Source organism: Eleutherodactylus coqui, chromosome 11 (genome assembly GCF_035609145.1).
Source record: "Eleutherodactylus coqui strain aEleCoq1 chromosome 11, aEleCoq1.hap1, whole genome shotgun sequence".
Taxonomy (NCBI): domain Eukaryota; kingdom Metazoa; phylum Chordata; class Amphibia; order Anura; family Eleutherodactylidae; genus Eleutherodactylus; species Eleutherodactylus coqui.
Genome location: NC_089847.1, coordinates 140,531,303 through 140,551,393, shown reverse-complemented (window position 1 = coordinate 140,551,393; position 20,091 = coordinate 140,531,303). Strand labels below are relative to the sequence as shown.

General features: G+C 45.5%; 1 protein-coding gene across 7 annotated transcripts in view; it reads right to left on the bottom strand.

The window, feature by feature from the left end:
* Positions 1-10,318: 10,318 nt before the first annotated feature.
* The window catches only part of SOX6 (SRY-box transcription factor 6), a 461,372-nt gene continuing 451,599 nt past the window's right edge, over positions 10,319-20,091 (bottom strand). For all 7 annotated transcript variants that reach the window (XM_066583692.1, XM_066583696.1, XM_066583695.1 and 4 more), the window contains 2 exons: positions 17,828-18,044; positions 10,319-16,859 (listed from right to left, as the gene is read on the bottom strand). In XM_066583692.1, the coding sequence (XP_066439789.1) occupies positions 16,556-16,859; positions 17,828-18,044 (521 nt within the window). In that variant the 3' untranslated portion in view covers positions 10,319-16,555. The remainder of the gene's footprint in view (positions 16,860-17,827; positions 18,045-20,091) is intronic.

Genomic DNA, 20,091 nt, shown 5'->3' with positions numbered 1-20,091 from the left:
ATATCTTTCTATCTATCTATCTCATATCCTCATATCTATCTCTCTGTCTCAAATCTTTCTCTCATATCTATCTGTCTATCTGAAATCTATTTCTCTATCTATCGAATATCTATCTGTTTATCTTTCTATCTATCTCCTATTTCTCTATCTCCTATCTATCTTATATCTTTCTTTCTATCTATCTATTTCATATCTTTATATCTATTTCTCTGTCTCAAATCTATCTATTTCTTCTCTCACATATCTATCTATCTATCTATATAATATCTATCTATCTATATCATAACTATCTCATATCTATCTATCTCCTATTTCTCAATCTCATATCTATCTATTTATCTCATATTCTCATATCTCTCTATCTCTCTGTCTCCAAATCTTTCTCTCATATCTATCTATTTATATATCTGTCTATCTCAAAACTATCTATCTATCTCTCTATCTCATATCTATTTATCTCAAATCTAGCTATCTCATGTTTATCTATCCCCTATCTATCTCAAATCTTTATCTCTCTCTCCCTCTCAAATCTCTCATATATCTCTATCAATCTCATATATGTGTTTATCTTATATCTATCTATCTGTCTCATATCTATCTATCTTTCTATCTATCTATCTCATATCTATCTATCTATCTATCTCATATCTATCTATATCATATCTATCTATCTATCTCACATCTATCTATCTCATATCTATCTATCTATCTCCTATCTATCTATCTCACATCTATCTATCTATCTCATATCTATCTATCTATCTCCTATCTATCTATCTATCTATCTATCTATCTATCTATCTCCTATCTATTTATCTCCTTTTTTTCTATCTCCTATCTATCTTATATCTTTCTTTCTACCTATCTATTTCATATCTTTATATCTATTTCTCTGTCTCAAATCTATCTATTTCTTCTCTCACATATCTATCTATCTATCTATCTATCTATCTATCTATCTATCTATCTATCTATCTATCTATCTATCTATCTATCTATCTATCTATATCATAACTATCTCATATCTATCTATCTCCTATTTCTCAATCTCAAATCTATCTATTTATCTCATATTCTCATATCTATCTCTCTGTCTCCAAATCTTTCTCTCATATCTATCTATCTATATATCTGTCTATCTCAAATCTATCAACTATCTATTTATCTCAAATCTATCTATCTCATGTTTATCTATCCCCTATCTATCTATCTCATATCTTTATCTCTCTCTCTCTCTCAAATCTCTTATATATATCTCATACACCTCTATCAATCTCATATATGTGTTTATCTTATATCTATCTATCTTTCTATCTATCTATCTCATATCTATCTATCTCCTATCTATCTATCTATCTATCTATCTATCTATCTATCTATCTATCTATCTCCTATCTATCTATCTATCTATATCATATCTATCTATCTATCTCCTATCTATCTATCTATCTTATATCTTTCTTTCTACCTATCTATTTCATATTTTTATATCTATTTCTCTGTCTCAAATTTATCTATTTCATCTCTCACATATTTATCTATCTATCTATCTATCTATCTTTCTCATATCTTTCTTTCTTTCTATCTATCTCCTATCTATCTATCTCCTATCTATCTATCTATCTATCTATCTATCTATCTATCTATCTATCTATCTATCTATCTATCTATCTATCTATCTATCTATCTATCTATCTATCTCTCTCTCTCTCTCTCTCTCTCTCTATCTATCTATCTATCCATCTATCTCCTATCTATCTATCTATCTATCTATCTATCTATCTATCTATCTATCTATCTATCTCCTATCTATCTATCTCCTATCTATCTATATATCTATCTATCTACCATTCTCTGCTGTATCTATATTTGTATCCCTGTATTTATTTATATCCTACATCTCTGAAGTGAGGCTGTGAAGTTGCTCCGGCCTCACTCCCGTAATTTGTACGAGCATCAAAAAAATGTGTTTTTTTTAAAGGAGTCGTTTACTGATGTGATAGGAGAATGCGGATCGGAGGGGTCAAATTTATTTCTGGGAATGGAGCCGCTTCTAAAACAATCTTCTGCAATGTATTAATGAATTATGCAAAATGTCTCCCGTCTCTTCACTAAATATTCTGTGTACAGGATGCCGCTGCGCGCAATTAATATTTCTCGGCTGAAAATATTTTTCATTAATTTTATACAAGTCAGAATGTGAAATAATAAGCTCGTTTGAAATAGTGAGAATGTTTTAGCGCAAATCATTCTAGGTATCTTTAAAAAAACAGCCGACTAATGCAGTATTATGTTTTATTACGTCATAAAATTATCTCCTAAAATTACGCTCATAAATGTAGTGAAATGTAAACCGCGCGATTAGTTATGTTTTCTGAGATAAAAGTGATTAGCATAGCCATCAACATCTCCTCCAACTGAAAAACTCGCTGCTTATCACCGCCGAGTCGGAGAAATATCTTCTATCAATTCTGCATTTAAAAGCCGCAGGCGGAATCTGAGATCGGGAGGAAAAGTGTGGAAAGCAAAAGTCCCAAAAACAATGAGCCGGGTCCAAATGTAGATGTATTCGGGGTATGCTGTGTGCATTTAATAGGTAACTTCACGGCAAATGTCTGCGTGTGTGTATATATATATATATATATATATATATATATATATATAGATATATAATGTGGAGGCAAAAGTCTGGACACACCTGTTTAGCTAGTCTAATAATGAGTAAATTGACTTCCAATGTGTACAAATATTAATTGGGAGAAAAGCTACATTTTTTGTGGGGGAGGAGGACGAAACGTTTTCAAAAGGGGTAGCGAGGTCATGTAGTATATGAACCTTGACTAGAATTCATTCAGAAACACATTGGAAGTGTCACTTTTGCTCCATCCTTACTTGGGCATGGGCATAATGACACCAGTTAAATAGGTGTGTCCAGACTTTTGCCTCATCCTGTTTATACAGGATGACTATTTTCCCCTATTACATTACTAGTTTAATTACAGCCCTGTTCAGGTCTAATACTAGGAGTGGAGCAGCTACACCGTGTCTTTGGAGTACCCACATTACCCCGTTTATTACATACCATAGACAGTCCATTGCTATGTTGGTGCTGCAGGGAAATTGAATGCTTTCTGCCCATTTCTTCTCCAGTTTATAGCGGAACATTGGGGGTCCGGGCAGTCAGTGGAGTCACTCTTTGATCAGCCTACTGTTAATAAAACAACTGTTGTAGTAATGTGTAACCACCACTGGTCTTCATTTTTTTTCTTTTAATTGATTAAAAAATGACACAAAGCCTACATAGAATCATAGACTGGTAGAGTTGGAAGGGACCCCAGGGTCATTGGGTCCTCCAGGTTCATCGGGTCCTCCAGGGTCATCGGGTCCTTCAGGGTCATTGGGTCCTCCGGGGTCATCAAGGCCTTCAGGGTCATCGGATCCTCTGGGGTCATCGGGTCCAACCCCCTGCTCTGTGCAAAGATCACTAAATCATCCCAGACAGATGTCTGTCCGGCCTCTGAACACTTCCATTGAAGGAGAAATCCCCACCTCCGTGGCAACCTGTTCCACACATACACTGATTACCTCAAGCTCTGTTCATACAAAAAGAAAAGGACTTTGGTGTTTAAAATGAGACCAAAAGGTTGTCCCTAGCAGCGATAGAACTGGAGCTACAAGTGGGGTCAGGAATCCTGAACTACAGCTGTCATGTCAGTCTGTCAGGCAGCAGAGAGCGGTCTGTCATTCTCCTGCCTGTCCCAGGGGAGGGGTGACTTGGAGTTTTGCTCATGTTATCCATCCTTATTGGTAAAAGAATGTATTTGCTCTCTGATTCTCACATATAGAGTCTTTTTACCCCCAGAAAAGGAGCAAGAAAATCAGCCCTTGCAGATCCAATCACACCTTTAGGTGTTGTCAGAATCAAAATGAGCCGCAGGTAATATAATATGTATACTGCATATGGTGGAAAAATAGCCGGGACATTCATTTATTTTAGGCATTGTCCCAGCAAAAAAATGTATAAAAATGATTCACCCATCAGAAGAAATAAAAGGCAGCTTCCAAAGTGCAGCGCACGGATGCCCTGGAGGGGCGGTCGGTCAGGAGTATTCGCACAGGGGGCGTACGGCCCCGCTCTTCGTCTACGTGGACTCCTCAGTACATTATATGGACCAGAACGCGCTTCCAATAAACAGACATGGAGTCATACAACGACTCCGACCATAAAATGAAAAGATATCAACACGAAGGGAGAACAACTTACTGGTTCTACAAACTAAGACTAAGGGTTAGAAGTGGACTGAAGGCGACTGAGTTCTGCGCCAAATATATTTACATCCTGAATCTGCAATAAAAAGGTGACTTTTCCGGGAGGGTTTTCCAGTTTTGATGCAACCATTTTTGGGTTTCAGGTCTCTGCAGCGTCCTCGGAAAAGCATTTGGGGAGATTTTGCAACAATGGCATAAAAAGTATCAATTTATGACGCAGCAAAAATGGGGAAAATTACACCAATATGATCAAAACAGCCTGATAAATGTGACACCGCTTCCCAAACGCCTGGCGTACTCCACCTTGTGGCCGCTGCGCGTTGCAACCATTAGTCTGCACAATCTGTATCTTACAGCCCGTCACGTGGGTGTATGCGCATTTCAGTTACTGAACACCCAGCGCAATCACGGGCGGCGTTACGCTGTCGCCCTGTTTTTCTATTTACAGTCTTTTACTCAGATAAGTACGCAACGTGTTTATATGCGTAAAAAAGAAAGCGCAAAATCGCATTTATTTTGCGCATAAATAAGCAGGTTCCGTATTTCCGCACTGATTACAATTGTCTTCTACAGTGTATAATACTCACCAAGGTGAGACTTGCTGCATATTGTTTTACATGATCGCATATTGCATGAAAAATAGACGCTGAAGTGAATGAACCCATTGAAATCAATCAGTTCTGTTCACTGCATATTACCTGCGCAAAAATAGCAAGCGTGGCATGCTGTGCAAATATGCCCTTAGCGCTCCTTCACACTGACAAGGGCCGTGAATCAATATTGTGCTTGTCACCGTGTGAAAGCCCCGTGGATGTGAGGTGTCACTACAGGGATGGAGGGAATCCCCGCTGCAGCTGTCACAGCCGCGACAGAGGATGGCGGAGCTCTCCCATTGCTTCCAGTGGGGCCGCCATGGCAGACAATGGGAGATCTCGCAGCTAGATAGGACACGCTGTCATGTGTTTCCCTCATCGCATCGCAGTGCCATGCAGGAAAATATCGCTAATGTGAATGAACCAAATCCGGCCGCTGTGAAGGCAGCCGTAGCCACAGATGATTCCGTCAGATCTGTTGATGCAGCCGCGTACGGTGGGGTGAATTTTTGATGTCCCTTTTATGTGTTTTTTTCTTTTCCCAGTAGTGACAAACGTATCAAATGTCGCACGATGTCGATAACTTTGTTGCATCGCAAGTCAGCCTGGAAACGGGGAATCCCTTTGTATGCCGGCGGCTACTGGAGCGACACGTTTTAGTCATATTTCTTAAATCTGTTTAATAACCTCATGCTGCTTTAGAAAAGTGGAACGAGAGGCGAAACATCTCTTCTTCTTGGCACAAATCGATAGTAAATTTGTCTAAATTGATTTGCACAACAAAGGCGCCGCTTACTCCACAGTGCTGCCGCAAAACTAGCGATGTAAAACTAAAAGGATTTTGTGGCATTTTCCTGATGTTTGAAGGGCGGTCCGGGAGCCGCTGGGACATCATGTATGTTTGTCGCCGTCTCCGGCCGGACGACTCGCTGTCTCTCACTGGCAACAATCACATTCTTCTTTTTCCTGTGACTTTTTTTGGTGTATCAGAGAGCGCCGGCTGTTTACGGGGCGTCTTGTCTTCGTTAACATAAAACAAATGTCTGACACTGTGTTTTAGGTTTTTTTGCCACAAAAATGCCAGCAGCAAAACCACAAAAAAGTAAAAAAAAGAGTTTTTGGAAAACAGACTGTGACCTCAGCCTAACGGTGCTGCACGTCGCCCAGGAGGGTCCAGGTCTTCCTTGGTGGCTCTAGATGCCTATGTGTGGGATAATTGGCGCAGGAGCCCCTCCTGGAACATGCAGATTGTGCAGGATGCTTGCAGCTGTGTAGTAATTGTAGCGTGTGAGCAGCACGGCGCAAGGTAGAAGAATAACAGTGTAATGAGCGCACAGTCTGGCGGCTCGTTCACTCTGACAGTCTGGATTTTCCAGTTCCAGGGAGCGCTCGCTGCAGTGTTTACACAGAGAATAATATAAGTGTTGACCTCCGATGACCAACAGACCATTACTTATTACGCTGAGCACAAACACCTTCCATCCTCTACTAATATTTTGGCAGTTAACTAAAACAGCACTTAAAACAACATCAGAATTCTGCTTCATAACTTGTGTTTCTGGCCCAAGATACCTGGAAAATGTTCAGTGTTCTGCAGGATAACAGAAGAGAACGGGCAGCGGTGATCGCACTCTACTCTACGCCCGTAAGGGGCTCATTAAACGCCTGAAGTGAGACAAAGCCTGCGATATGTCTGATGAACAAGGCCAAAGGCTTCATACAGTGTGATACTGAGCACTGCGAGTACAAGGCCGGGGGCTGTAGACCGCTATTAAGTCTCCTCTCAGCCTTCTCTTCTGCTAAACATTCCCAGATCCTTTACCTGTTCCTCATAGGACATGATTTGCAGACCGCTCACCATCTTGGTGACTCTTCTCGGAACTTGCTCCAGTTTGTCCATGTCTTGTATAAAGTGGGGTGCCCAGAACTGGACACAGTATTCCAGATGAGGTCAGACTAAGGAAGAGTAGAGGGGATAATGACGTCACATGATCTAGACTCTATGCTTCTCTTAATACATCCCAGAATTGTGTTTGCCTTTTTGGCTGCTGCATCACATTGTTGACTCATGTTCAGTCTATGATCTATTAGTATACCCAAGTCTTTCTCACATGTGCTGCTGCTTAGCCCAATTCCTCCCATTCTGTATGTGCTTTCTTCATTTTTCTTGCCCAGATGTAGGACTTTGCATTTCTCCTTGTTAAATACTATTCTGTTAGTCGCCGACCACTGTGCAAGCTTTTCTAGACCTTTTTGAATCCTCTCCCTCTCTTCCCTAGTGTTAGCTATCCCTCCTAGCTTTGTGTCGTCAGCAAATTTGATCAGTTTCCCATCAATTCCCTCCTCCAGATCATTTATAACAATGCTGACCAACACTGGGCCTAGGACAGAGCCTTGTGGTCCCCACTTGATACATTCTTCCACTTGGATGTGCAGCCATTTATGACCACTCTTTGAGTATGATCACTCAGCCAGTTGTGAATCCACCTAACAGTTGTCTTGTAAATCCCATATTTGGTCACTTTCTCAATAAGTATGGTATGAGATACTTTGTCAAATGCTTTACTAAAGCCAAGATATACTATATCCACTGCATTTTCCTGATCAACCCAGTCGGTGATTCTGTCATAGAAGGACATTAGATTAGTCTGGCATGACTTGTTTGTTACAAGCCCATGCTGGCTCTGGTTAATTACTCCATTCTCATCCAAGTACTTGCATACATGCTGTTTAATAATATGTTCAGAGATCTTTCCCAGTATAGAAGTCAGGCTCACAGGCCTGTAGTTTCCTGGATCCACCTTCTTCCCTTTTTTGAAGATAGGGACAACCTTGAGACTTGAATTCATGTAAGTTAGCTAAGTGTTCCCTCACCATCTCTCTGCTTACAGATAGTCTGCATTCTTTTATTCCCCCAATAGCACAGGGAAGATCAGCTGATGTTACATCTACTTTCTGAGAGAAAACAGAAACAAAATAGGAATTTAAAAGTTCTGCCTTCTCTTCATCGTTTATAACCAATTCACCATTTTCATTGTGTAAATATCCTAGAGCATCTTGCACTTTTCCTTTGCTTTTGACCCCCATAATGGCTCCGTGTAAAAGCTCCAAAAGTCCTTCAATCATATACTATATGTTTTCTGCACTGTATTAGAAATGACTGAGAGCCCTCTTACCTAAAACCTCCACACCCCCAGTCTGCTGACTAAATACTATTTCCACTGCCTCATATCCACGGGCAGATCAGATTCCGCATGTTGTAGCCCGTAGCATAATCCAACCCTGCTCGCGGCCGAGGACACTACAGGTCTTCTTCTTACCAGTCTGTGTCTTCTATCTTCTTCACTGCAGATGTGTACGGAAGCGTTAACCTGCGCGCCGCCACACATGCGTAGTCGAGTTTTTTAGACTCCTGCTTTCCCGTGGAATCCACGGCCCATCCACAGTTCAATGGAAGCCGTCCGTGCGGAATCCGCACTGAAATGGAGCGGGCTGCGATTTGTTTTCCGAACCGAAAGGTCCAAAAAACAAATCCACATTCTTTAATTCATGTGTGGACGCCCGTGTATCCCTAGGGGCCTGTGGACATTGGGCATAAGTGTAGGAGGTGATGATCGGCGTTCCTCAACATCTGGTGTAAAACAACTGCTGCGTAGTGCTGGGACTTCCTGCTGGTAGAGAGGGGAAAAGGCTGCTTCATTTATGGTGAGGTCACACAAGGTACGGTAGCAGTAATGTGGCAACAAAGTCACCAGAAGCCTCAATGGCCACTGCGGTTTTTAAATGGATTGAGTGGTCAAATAATTTTGCTGGCAACCAACTGTTTCACATGCAAAGATGCGCCCGTTACAATTGGCTGCTTGTTTTTGTGGGTAAAACAATTGTTTTCTGGCAAAATCCTGCAGCCTCTTTCAATCAAAGGAAAAACTGCGGCCTTGGCTTCGTCAGTGCCGCCCTGTGTGGCCTCACCCCATTGGCTGGACACAAGATTTCATGTGACTTCTGCAGTGTACACTGTACAACAAACACAATATCTTGGCTATCCCTCTTAAGCTATGTTCACACGGGGCACAAAATCCATAGCTTTTACATAAGCAGCAAAGTGGATGGGACTTTAAAGGGGTTTCCAAAGACTAAGATATTGACAACCCATCCAATCATTATCAAATTGGGGGTGGGGGTGGGGGGGTCTGCCGCTGCAGACGTCCGGCGATCAGTTTTTGAAATGGCCACAACACTTAGGTGAGTGCAGTGGCCGCTTTAGTGCTTACAAAGTACAGCGCTGTACATAGTTTAGTGGCCGTGCCTGGTATAGCAACCCAATCCCATTCACTTGAATGTGACTGAGCTGCTCTCCAGCCATGTGATCGATGAATGTGACGGCACTGGCCTGAGAAGAGGCTGCAGCACTCATTGGGGCGCCGTGGCCTCTTCCAACTGCTGAGTCCTGAGCAGCGGATTCCCCAGTGGTCTGATATTAGTGACTTGCCTTTGGATAGAGCATCAATATCTTAGTCCTGCAAACCCCCTTTAATAAATCGCATTCACACAATGCAGAATAAACCCGCTCAGAATCTCTGCACAAATTGACCGGCGGTGCGGATCTTCACACAGATTTTGTTCGTAAGCCGCCACAAATGATCTTTCGTCATTCAGTCGTCGGCCGCATTTACACTGAAGATCGTTCAAAAAAATCACTGGATCGTTTGAATCTTAACGTCGTTCCGTGTAAAAGCAATTAGACTAATGATGGAACTCATGTACAGGGTGCATCAGGCGGTCAGGAGTGGGGCGGCCCGCTTGGCTTGTCCATGGAGGTCTGAAATACAATGTGAACACAAACCTCTCCGACCTCTTAGGCTCGGTTCACATGGGATGGATTTGCGGAATTTCTGTGCGGATTGTCTGTATGGAAGTTCCGCCCGCGGCTCCTAATCCCGAGATTAGCCAGCAAAGTGGATGAAATTTTGCAAAAATCTCATCAACACACTGCAGCCAATCCATTACGGAAATGGCCATGCGGCGCGAAAATTCAATACGCAGCATGTCATTATTTTATTTTCCGCAGCGGCCCCTCTGCTCTCTATGGGGAGAGACGGCCGCAGCAGAAATGCAGGTGGCGAAGCCGCTCCAAACCTGCAGCTGCGGATTTCCAGCGGAATTCTCGTGGATTTTTTGTTGTGGCCAATCCGCAAGGATTCTGCTGGAGATCCATCCCGTGGGACCCCCGCCTTCTGGTGTTTGCAGTATCACACTGGAGATGGGGGTAAACCGCTAGATAGTTGGGATAGCTGCGCTGTGCCCCAGGTATCGCCCCCAGGTGTCCGTGTATCGATACTACTTGTATTCTGTGGTTCATTATTTGATATACGTCAAATATGAGTTGAGCCCCCCAATGCGCTGGTGACCCCAATACTTGGACTGCGGTAATGTAGAAAACACCAGACAGACGCGAGTGTCGTAAAACAAATGTATCTTTAATCAGTAAGTGTCAACATCAGTACAAAAGATGGAGTGGTGGTGAATCGATTAGGTCGGAGGGACGGTCTTGAGGTAAATTAGCATAAATAGGTCATTTTACAGGTTAATGTCTTCCCTAACACGGCCCGTTAAACACTTTATGGTGAGCACGCCACGTGCCGCGGGGGCTGAAGTGCAGCTCGTCTCTCCAGATCCTCCGAGCCACCGGTCAACGCCGTTACCTCATATCAATACTGCATGAAAGGAGTCAAAGCGAGCGGTTCATCATTCGGAGCAGATTTATTGATTGTTCTCTGTTACCTTTAGCAAACAGGTAATGTACCGAGAGGAGACTGTGAGACACAAGTGATGGCAACTTTTTTAAAGTTCAGTTAAAAACTTTACACTGGACTGTACAAGATTTTCTTGATAAACTATTTACATTTTCAGACTTTTAAAACATATTCAAAGCAGCAATAACACAAGTTTAGTTTTTCTCTTTGTTCTATTTCCCCTAAACGCCCAAATAATCATAAGCCGTCGGCCTACGAGGGTACCGGTATCTTACAAAGTCACAAAACTCTTCAAATGGTGAGCGCGGGCGTTCTGAGGTACCCCCCCCCCCCCCCCCAGCGAGATATCAAGACGCAAGAACCTTCTGCTTCCGAGGAGCAGCAAGCATGTCAGTCCAGCATGTCAGTGAATTGTGCTGATTAAATTAACATAAAGTACAAGCTCACAATATACATCACAAACAATTACATGTCATGTAGGGAGGGGCGCCAGCTACAAGCCGCTGGACCATGGGGAAGAACAGAAACGCAAAGCCGCTTTGTATTCTTTATTTTGCTATAAACTGCGGGGATACAATGTAAAAAAAGGTTGCAATTTTTTTCTTCTTTTTTTCCTACCTTAACTTATAAGACAAAACGAAGATAAGAAAGCATCAGACAAACCGACACAAGGAAGACGAACAGACAAGGCAGGCTGGGGCGGTCTGCAATGTGCAGGCAGCTTTCTGTATTTGCACGTATCCCATTATGTGTGACCCGGCCGACGGGCCTCATTAGCCAAGCAGAGCTTACATTAAATATTTCATTCCTGGCGTAAAGTTCCTCTTGAGTCTCTGACAAAGTCTTCTGCGTTCGGCGCGCAGCAACAAATGTGTCCACAGCGATTCTAACATCGTGTACGGCTAAGAGATGAGCGTTACACGTCCGTCTAGAGGGGATACATGGGGGGGGCTATCAAAAAATGTTCTACAGCTTCATAGAAAATACAACATAAACCACTGTACAAAACAAGGGAGCGGGGGAGGGGTGACAAGAACTGAAATGTAACAAGTGCTTTTGTAAACTGAGGTCAGCGAGTGCGAACTGCGCAGGCAGCGGGTGTCGCGGTCGTTGACGAGAAGCACGCGGTGACCTCAAACTTTATTTCACATTCTAATCGAAATTGTCTGAACTCTTCGACGATGGAGGCGCCAAATGTAACTGAGTGTGAAACGCGTTGGGCTCTCCGGCGCGGACGTCTGCGTCCGGGGCCATCAATAGTAGACATCTAATAAGGGGGCGGGTCCGACACATTATATTGCGTCCCGTCTATTACATGGTCTGGCGGGAGCACTAAGCCAGTCTGCGTTGTTCCCCCTCCACCGATGAGCTGGTAGTAAGTCCCGGACTCTTAGTTCTACTCCTAAACTGCATGAAGTGAGACTCTACAGTTCCTGGAAGGAGCGTCTCCTGACACCCGGCTATGAGGTGTGGAGCTTGGGGTTGTCAGCGGGGTCTTCTGTACCACGGGGCCAAATCTACTCAGTCCTCAGCCTCACATCAGGGTTTCACTATGGAGCTACATAGCAGTCGGGTAGATGGCGCTGTTCTGGCGATGGAACGTTTTCTATCTCAGGACCTCCAGAGCTGCATTCACAGTTCTCCTGGTTGCTGCTTGTCTTCTGTTTCCATTTTCCCCTTATACTCCACTCACACTCAGACGCCAGACGTCTCCTCTCCCCCAGCGCTTGCACAACATGTGGAGGATTGCAGGAGACGGGGAGCAGTTAGATAGAGGGGTATATAAGCCCCCATAGTGCATCATGGGATTGCAGTTCAGTTGGAGATGCACCAATCAGCAACCAGCAGGACTGTGAAGATGCATACAAGACATTAGCTAGTAGCCTCCTCCTTGTGGGGTGAAGTAGGACCCCATTACCAGTCCACACCATGTAATCAGCAGTTCTGCCGCCTGCCAGGATATTCTACACCCCCCCTCCTCGTCAGTCACAATCATGAAGCCCCCCGATATCCATGTTCAAAGCTATTTATTAATCCTATAATTTAACCCTTAAGTTTAGTAAAGTGCAAGTCCCTGCCGGCCGGGCGTGAGCTGCTCCGCTATGGATGCGATGCCAGCCGGCGAGGGACGGAAATACCCAAGTACCGTAAGTAATAATGATGCAGAAATCCTACAAGACTCCTCACACCCGTCACTTCCTCCCCCCATAAGACGAGGACGCCGTCCCATCCAGGTCTCCCGCCATTAGATCCAACTTCTTACATGCAACGCCTCAAGCTATTCTGCTGCAACAGATGTTTGGTACCTTACAAGAATGAAGAGTCGTCGGCATGGCTAGGAAGCCGCTATTATAAATACTAGGTTATATAGTGTCGCGCGGCGCCCCCTCTGGTCAGGGTTTATTCACGGCCTCAGCAATCAGTCAGATGCAGCAGAGCCGTAGGTTGCGCATTGTCCTACACCTGCTCTGCTACATGGGTACACCACTTAGACTATACGTGGGCTCTGATCCTGGGTGGTCCCACTACTGGTGGCGGTGCCCTCTGCCTTCAGCCTCGCCGCTAATCTTACCGCACAGATTATTGCCTGTTAAATCATTTCAAGACGAGCAACAAAAGTGCAGCGACAAATAGTTTTATCTGTACAACACGGTCTGCAGGTTTATGGGCCGCAGCTTCCAGGGGCTTTATAGCACAGTAACCGCCCCCATAGCGTCTCTGGCCGACGCTGGAGACAAAGGAGCCCAAAGTGACGCATCTGACCATTCTGGTAGCCAATAGATCGTTCATAATGGTCAATGAGATGTCGTCGGTCCTGCTGTAAAATGTCAGCTGACTGCGCTGTTTGGCGCGACCGTCTGAATCTGCCAATCATGTCGTGTAAGCCAGTACAATGAGAAAATAAGCCCGACCCACTGCTAAAGTGTCCCTGGCCACCGCCACTCCAGACCATTCACTGTAGGTGACCGCCAGACGCTCCCGGGGAGGCGCTGACCGGGGCGCCTGCGCTGGATGCAGCTGAGGGGATTGTTGGCACGAGTCCCACAGCGGATCGACAGGCCACATTGTCACCAATCGATGTAGCTGAGCTCAGAGGGATCCAGAATATTCACAAGGTTGTTTCGTACTCTTTATCATGTGATTGAACACTAAAACCTTCTCATTTGTGATGCGTTTCAGCCGTTTGCAGATGATTGTAGGAGGCGTGAAACGCGTCAGTATATTATAGACCTGAAGTGTTATTTGTAGATTGGGGACGACGCGCCGCGGTCTGAGACGTCCCATACGGTCAGACGCCCGCTCTCCTCGCCAGCCCATCGGACTGTTCCATTATTCCTGCAGTCGGGGTGCAACGATATTTAACATTGTTCCCAGAACAACAAAGACTAATGTGAGGCAGATAGTAAGATCAATCGCTGTGTCTAACGAGTCCCTATTTACATGGGGGGGGGCGCCCGGCTTCACGATTGTCGCTATTGGTTACATTATTCCTATCGGCAATAAATAAGGAGGTCGATCTTGATATGTAATACTTTTCTCTATATCTCTTTTGTCAGTGCATACGATTGTTTGGTGATTTTGAGGTTTGCCTTGCGAATGACAAGAGCAGTCGTGCAGCCCCCGCGGACGGCGCCATTCTGGAGCTACAACCAAGCAGTCAAACCAGCAAAGCGTTTCGCATAAATAAATGAAATAAGTAGACAATAAAAGACTATGTATATATATATAAGTGACTCGGATGGGAAGACTGCGCAGCGCCCCCGAGTCCGGAGCAGGCGACACTTGTTCATACGACAGCTTCACATTAGTCAGAAGTGACAAACCACCATCTCTGTCCAGTGCTTGCGGCGGCGCCTCGGGGTCAGGGAACGGCCGCTGGCTTTTTGTCACTAAAATTAGATTTTTTGTTTCTTTATTTTTTTGTTATGATTGTTTTAAAAAAAAAAAAAAACTAATCTAAATGTATAAAAATAGCGACGCAACGATCAAAGCCGCGCAAGAACAATCGCCAAACGCTGAAAAAAATACCAAAACGTTCTCCTGCTGTAGACGACTGTAAGACTTTCTGGAAGCCGATTACCAGAAGGATTGGAAGCCGCCCGTCCCGCAGGACGACACGCGGAGCGGTTACATCCGTGATACGGGTCAGCCCACCATGTTGTTATCCGGACCGCCCTCCGTCGTGTTATTCGCAGAATATACGGGAAGACTGAATGGATCTTATTAAACTGCAGCCAGACTGACCGGCCGGCCGTGAGAGGAATGTTTCTCAACTATTTCCGGGGCGTCTCCAATCCTTGGTAGACGGGGCAGTAGTCGCTTGGCACGTAGGGATGTCTTCCACTATTGACTGGCCAACAATCATGTATCTAACCTGACAGGATGTATCTAAGCTGGATGGGAGAAGGAAAACAATGATGTCCCCAGTCACCTGCAGTCATTAAAGGCTGCGGACGCCGTTAGCGGCATTTTACAACCATTCCTGTAATTGGCTTTAATGAAACATGCTGCAGCTTCTACATATCCCTGTATATAGACACTGCAGGCTGAGTCTCCGTAAGGGATTCCTCAGGGTGCCGGCCGACGGCTTAGGGTCCCTTTACATTGAATCATTCAGATTATCACTGGTTGTTCGGTACAAGAGCCGCCGGCGACTGAACGGCGAAGGAGAATTTGTTTGTTTCAGTTTTGCAGGCACAAAAATCAAACAATGATGGGCCCGTGTGAAGAAGCCGCCTGTTTACCCTTAATGGTGCCGGGGGAGATCTGCAGCCGCTCCGCCTCCATTCACTCTAGACGGTCTGTGAATTTTCAGCCCTCGTCTCTCTTCTCCTCTGAGGTGCAGGAGAGGAGAGAGCAGAGGAGACTCAGGCCGGCCTCACTGACGGATCTCCTACTGAGACTCAGGCTGCACTTGTAATTAAACCCTATCTTTAGCCCAAAGTACATGCAATCAAGTGAAAATGCCTCCAGAAGGTGTCCACAGTCTTTAGATACTTTTCTAGAGAAGATCTCTCCATATTGCACAACCACTTTCTCATTCCTCTGAGCCAGAGCTGCGGGGCGACTCTCAGACTGCGGTGGACCCTTTGCATTCTGGAATGAATAGTATCAAATTAAGAGCGTGTGTTAAGACTGAATGCACAGGTAAACAGGGGCCTGACGAGCCGGAGGGCTTCAATATGGCACGTTGCTAATGACCCAAGCTCATGGCCAAAGGTAGGTCAACCTACCTGCCCATCAGCAGCTTCACCGCACCCTGAGCACGCTGTATGTCTATGGAAAGCAACAGGCTGCGAGAACCTCTTAAGACAAGATGGGAGCAACTAAGATCATTTCATGCAAACGGCAGCGATCTTGGCATTTCTAAGACTTTTTTCTTTCTTTAAGACGTCCACCGACTGGTTACAAGATCTGAGCAGATGGTTTGGCACCAAAATGATGGATCGAGATGGAAAAGGCGTCCGAAGACGTTCCACCGCGGAGAGTTCTGCGCAGGCGTCTATGTCTGTAAAAATCAGTACCTATCTCTAAAGTAATTCAGCATAAAAACACATTCACAACTTGTTGGCTGGTACATACCTGAGTGAGAATGTTATACCCCATCCAAAAACAGTAACTCAAAACTATCAGCATTCAAAGAGGAAAACACACTAAATGTAAGACTCATCAGACGGCTGCCGCTTCAGTTCAAGTCCTGATGGCCAAGAGTTTTTTTTCTTTCACTTTTTACATATGTGTTCACTTAAAATAAAATTAAAAAAAGTTCAAGAAAAAACTCGGGGGTCATTTTGTGTCACACATGAAATATTAAGACCATTCTGCTGATGATTGTGGAGACCACAGACGCATGCAGGCTCTGTAAGAAACGTTTGTTCAAAACTCCAAAGTCAGGAACAGATTGTCCCCCACCCCTCCAATGTGGGGTAAAGTGTCCTGTTAGTTGGTGCCGACAACCTCATTGGCTTCATTGTCGCTGCTATAGTCTGATTTAGGCTCCTCGTCGTACTCGTCATACATTTCCATTTCATCCTCCCCATTTATCAGATCGTTCGCACCCAGAGCGCCGGCGTCCAGCTTCATGCCGTAGGTGCTCTGTATGACGGGGATGCTGGGCTCGGGGCTGGCGGAGGTGCTGGAGCAATCTGACGTCATCTGCGGGGACGGCGTGGTGGCGGCCATACTGATCGCCCCCGGATACACCACGCCGGTCGCTGTGCTGATCGGGATCTGAGGCTGCTGCCTGCAATGTGCAAAACAAGACAATGAGCAGGAGGGCAGAAGACGGCGGACCAGAGAGGTACAAGATATACTAATGTTATATATACTGTATGTATTGGCAACAAGTATGTGCCCCCCTCCCCTGATGCTGAGAAGGTCCAAGCTGCCCACGGACATAAATCAGACAGACATCACAAAAATACATTGTATACAAAGAAAGCGGTAATAATTGGACAGAAATGACGCCAAGAAACAAGAAAAACCACCAGGCAGCATGTGAAGGGTCCATCGCCCGGGCATTCTAATGATCGCAGCGCTTTGCCATCTTCTTGCTCAGCAAGCATTAGGACTGCTTACATAATTACACAAACGTCATCCGTCCTGGGCTTCTGTGGATCCTCTCCCTATGAGGGGTCTATCGGACGTTCCTCCATTATCCTTATTTTTACTATTTCTCTTTATTGCTGTACGATGATCCACATCACCTATAGCTGCCGACTGAGAAGTGGCTGGCGCCCAGGGGTGGGGCTATAGGGGATGCGGTCGCACCCGGGCCCATAAGGCCTCTCCTCCATATAGGGAGCCCACTACTAGGAATGCAGCATTATGGTTGGTGGCCCGGGTATAGAGTTTACACCAGAAGCTTTAAGCTACGCCTCCACTGGCGCCCTAATAACCAGCGTTGGCATCATCGGAATTCATGTTCTGTATTGCCCGGGTAAGCTGGTACTTTTAGGCCACCTTCACACGCGTGTAATCGCATCCCCTAATGGAAATCCTGCAGCAACTACTCTGTAAATCCCCCCCTAAATGGTGCAGGTTTGGCTGCTGCGGGATTTAACCCTTGCATTCCCAGAGGTCTATGCTGCAGCATAAATAGACTTCCTGTGGAGTTTCTAACATGCTGCAGATTGGTTGTGGAAGTGCTCGGCTCAGTGTGAAGCAGGTCTCTGAGCTTCCCTCCGCAGCCTGTTCTGTGCCGCCACTCACCCCACAGTGAAGAACTGGCGCATCTCCTGCCGTCGGGACCGCATCAGCTGCTTGTACTCTCCGATGCGCAGCTTCTTGCCGTCCACGATGCAGGTACGCTTCGGCCGCGGCTTGTACTTGTAGTTGGGATACTTCTCTAGGTGGATCTTGCTCAGTCGCGCCTGTTCTTCATAGTAAGGTTGTTTCTCTTGATTGGACATGGATTTCCAGCGGGAACCTGCAGACAGAGAAAAATGGACAAGAAAATCTTAAAGCCAAAGCGCCTTTCAGCGAACATCAGCGAGGCGGCGGACACAAGACCCTCCAGGGATATACACAATATTCAACGGCCGTAAGAAAACACAATCGCATCATCGCCCCCCCCCCCCCACCACCGTATTGAAATGCTAATTACAAATGAACACAACTTCATCCTCCACTTTTACAAAGGTTTTCAGTCTCCTGGTTGAATGTTGAAGAACTCAAGGCTACACAAGTTGCTGTGACTCCCGGGATCGGCGCCGTCGCCCTCAGCCTTGAACCGCTCTGCCAGTGAATGGCTGATTACAATATTCTGAATAGACTCATTCCGTGGGAAGTCACACAATAAGACACAGGAACATGGCAGCGAGCCGCGGAAATAGGAGCTCATCTGTCAGGACGGCCATCGCCTTCAGGCCTCTTCCGGTGGGGCTGTCACATCTACCGGGTCACATCAGCTGTCTGGGAGAGTCAGGAGGCCCCAATATCCCGATTTAGGGTCAGTCGGCTGTAACTTGTACTTCCACAATTGAGAGCATGGACAGTAGCCCAATGTCTCCGGTTAGTGGCCTCACACCCCACTGGCTACTATCTGAAAGGCGTAGAAGATTTACGGAGCAGGCTGCATCTGGGGCCGGGTCTACAGGGCGCATACGGCCGCACATAACCCTACCGGTCTGCCGTTGCTCTGGGGCACGTTTATAGCAGCTTTTTTCCTTTCTGCAGTGCAAATGCTACAAATGTATCAAATTGTGGCATCATGTTAATAAATCTATCACACCCGTAACCCTTCATACATGTACAGTAGGGTCTCAGTGAACTGAGCCCACTCTATAAGGCACCCGGCCACAACGGCCGACATCAGACACAACTGATCCTGGCCGATTAACCATTTAGATGTAGCCTGGGCCAGGACAAAGCACGATATACAGCAATACTGAAGTATTACAGCATATTGTACAAGTCATCAGTTGAGGAGCCTCTGGGAATTAAAAAAAATAAATTAAAAAAACTGTGAAATTAAGAATAATATATATTTACTTTATTAATAAATGTAAAGATATTCATAACCCCCCCCCCCCCTCCTCTTTTCCCCAATTTTTGCAACAATAAACCTAAAAAGAAAAAATTGGGATCGCTCATAAAAGTCTAATTTATTAAACTGGATGATTAATCCTGCAGGATGGACTCCGTCAGGAAAAGGGGAACGACTTCAGCAGTGTGCGAGGGAGAGAGCTGCGCAGCTACAGACCGCCGCGAGCCGCAGGGTGAAGAGGCAGATACCGCCATCATCTCACAGTGAAGGCTGAATCTCCTTCTCCACTTAGAAATGTTCTTAAAGTTTTCCGATACAAGGCGGTAGATTAAATAGCAGCGCAGAGAAATACGACTCGTCCCGCAAGAACTGAGCGCTCATATAGCGATGGGGAGGACGAGACAGCTACGTTTTTGTGAGAGTGGGGAAAGAAAATGAAAACGAGTTAAAGTGCTGCGGGGAGGATGGGGTTAACTATGTCCGGAGACGTGGAGGCACTTGTTCGCCATCAGCTACTGAAGTGAGATCGCGCACAAACTCAAAAAAAACCAAACACTTTGCTAGACACTCCCGAGCGCTAATTAATAGTAAATGTGTCCACATTGATTTGTACCACAACGGCAGGATTCTGGCGCAGCGGCGTTAATGCTGTCCCCAAGCTTCCTAGAACTGCTTCATGGCGCCGTAGAACGCTCAGGTTTTACAAGCGCTTGCCTTCGTTAACGACGACTACGGCAGCTGCATCAGGTGAACACTTGTCCGACGGGGTAACTAGCGGCAGCAGACGGAGCGGGCGTGAAGCTTTTTTCGGGGCGGCAGCGAGATACAAGGACGTCCCGGCAGGAAGAGGACAGCGCTTGGGGAATAGAGCGCGGCCGCTGCCCAGCGCAGGATAAGCTTTTCCAGGTCCCTCATTATCCCGTGTCACACATACTTGGCGGCAGACGCAGAAATGAAGGAACGCTATTAAATATCACTAAAATGCCGC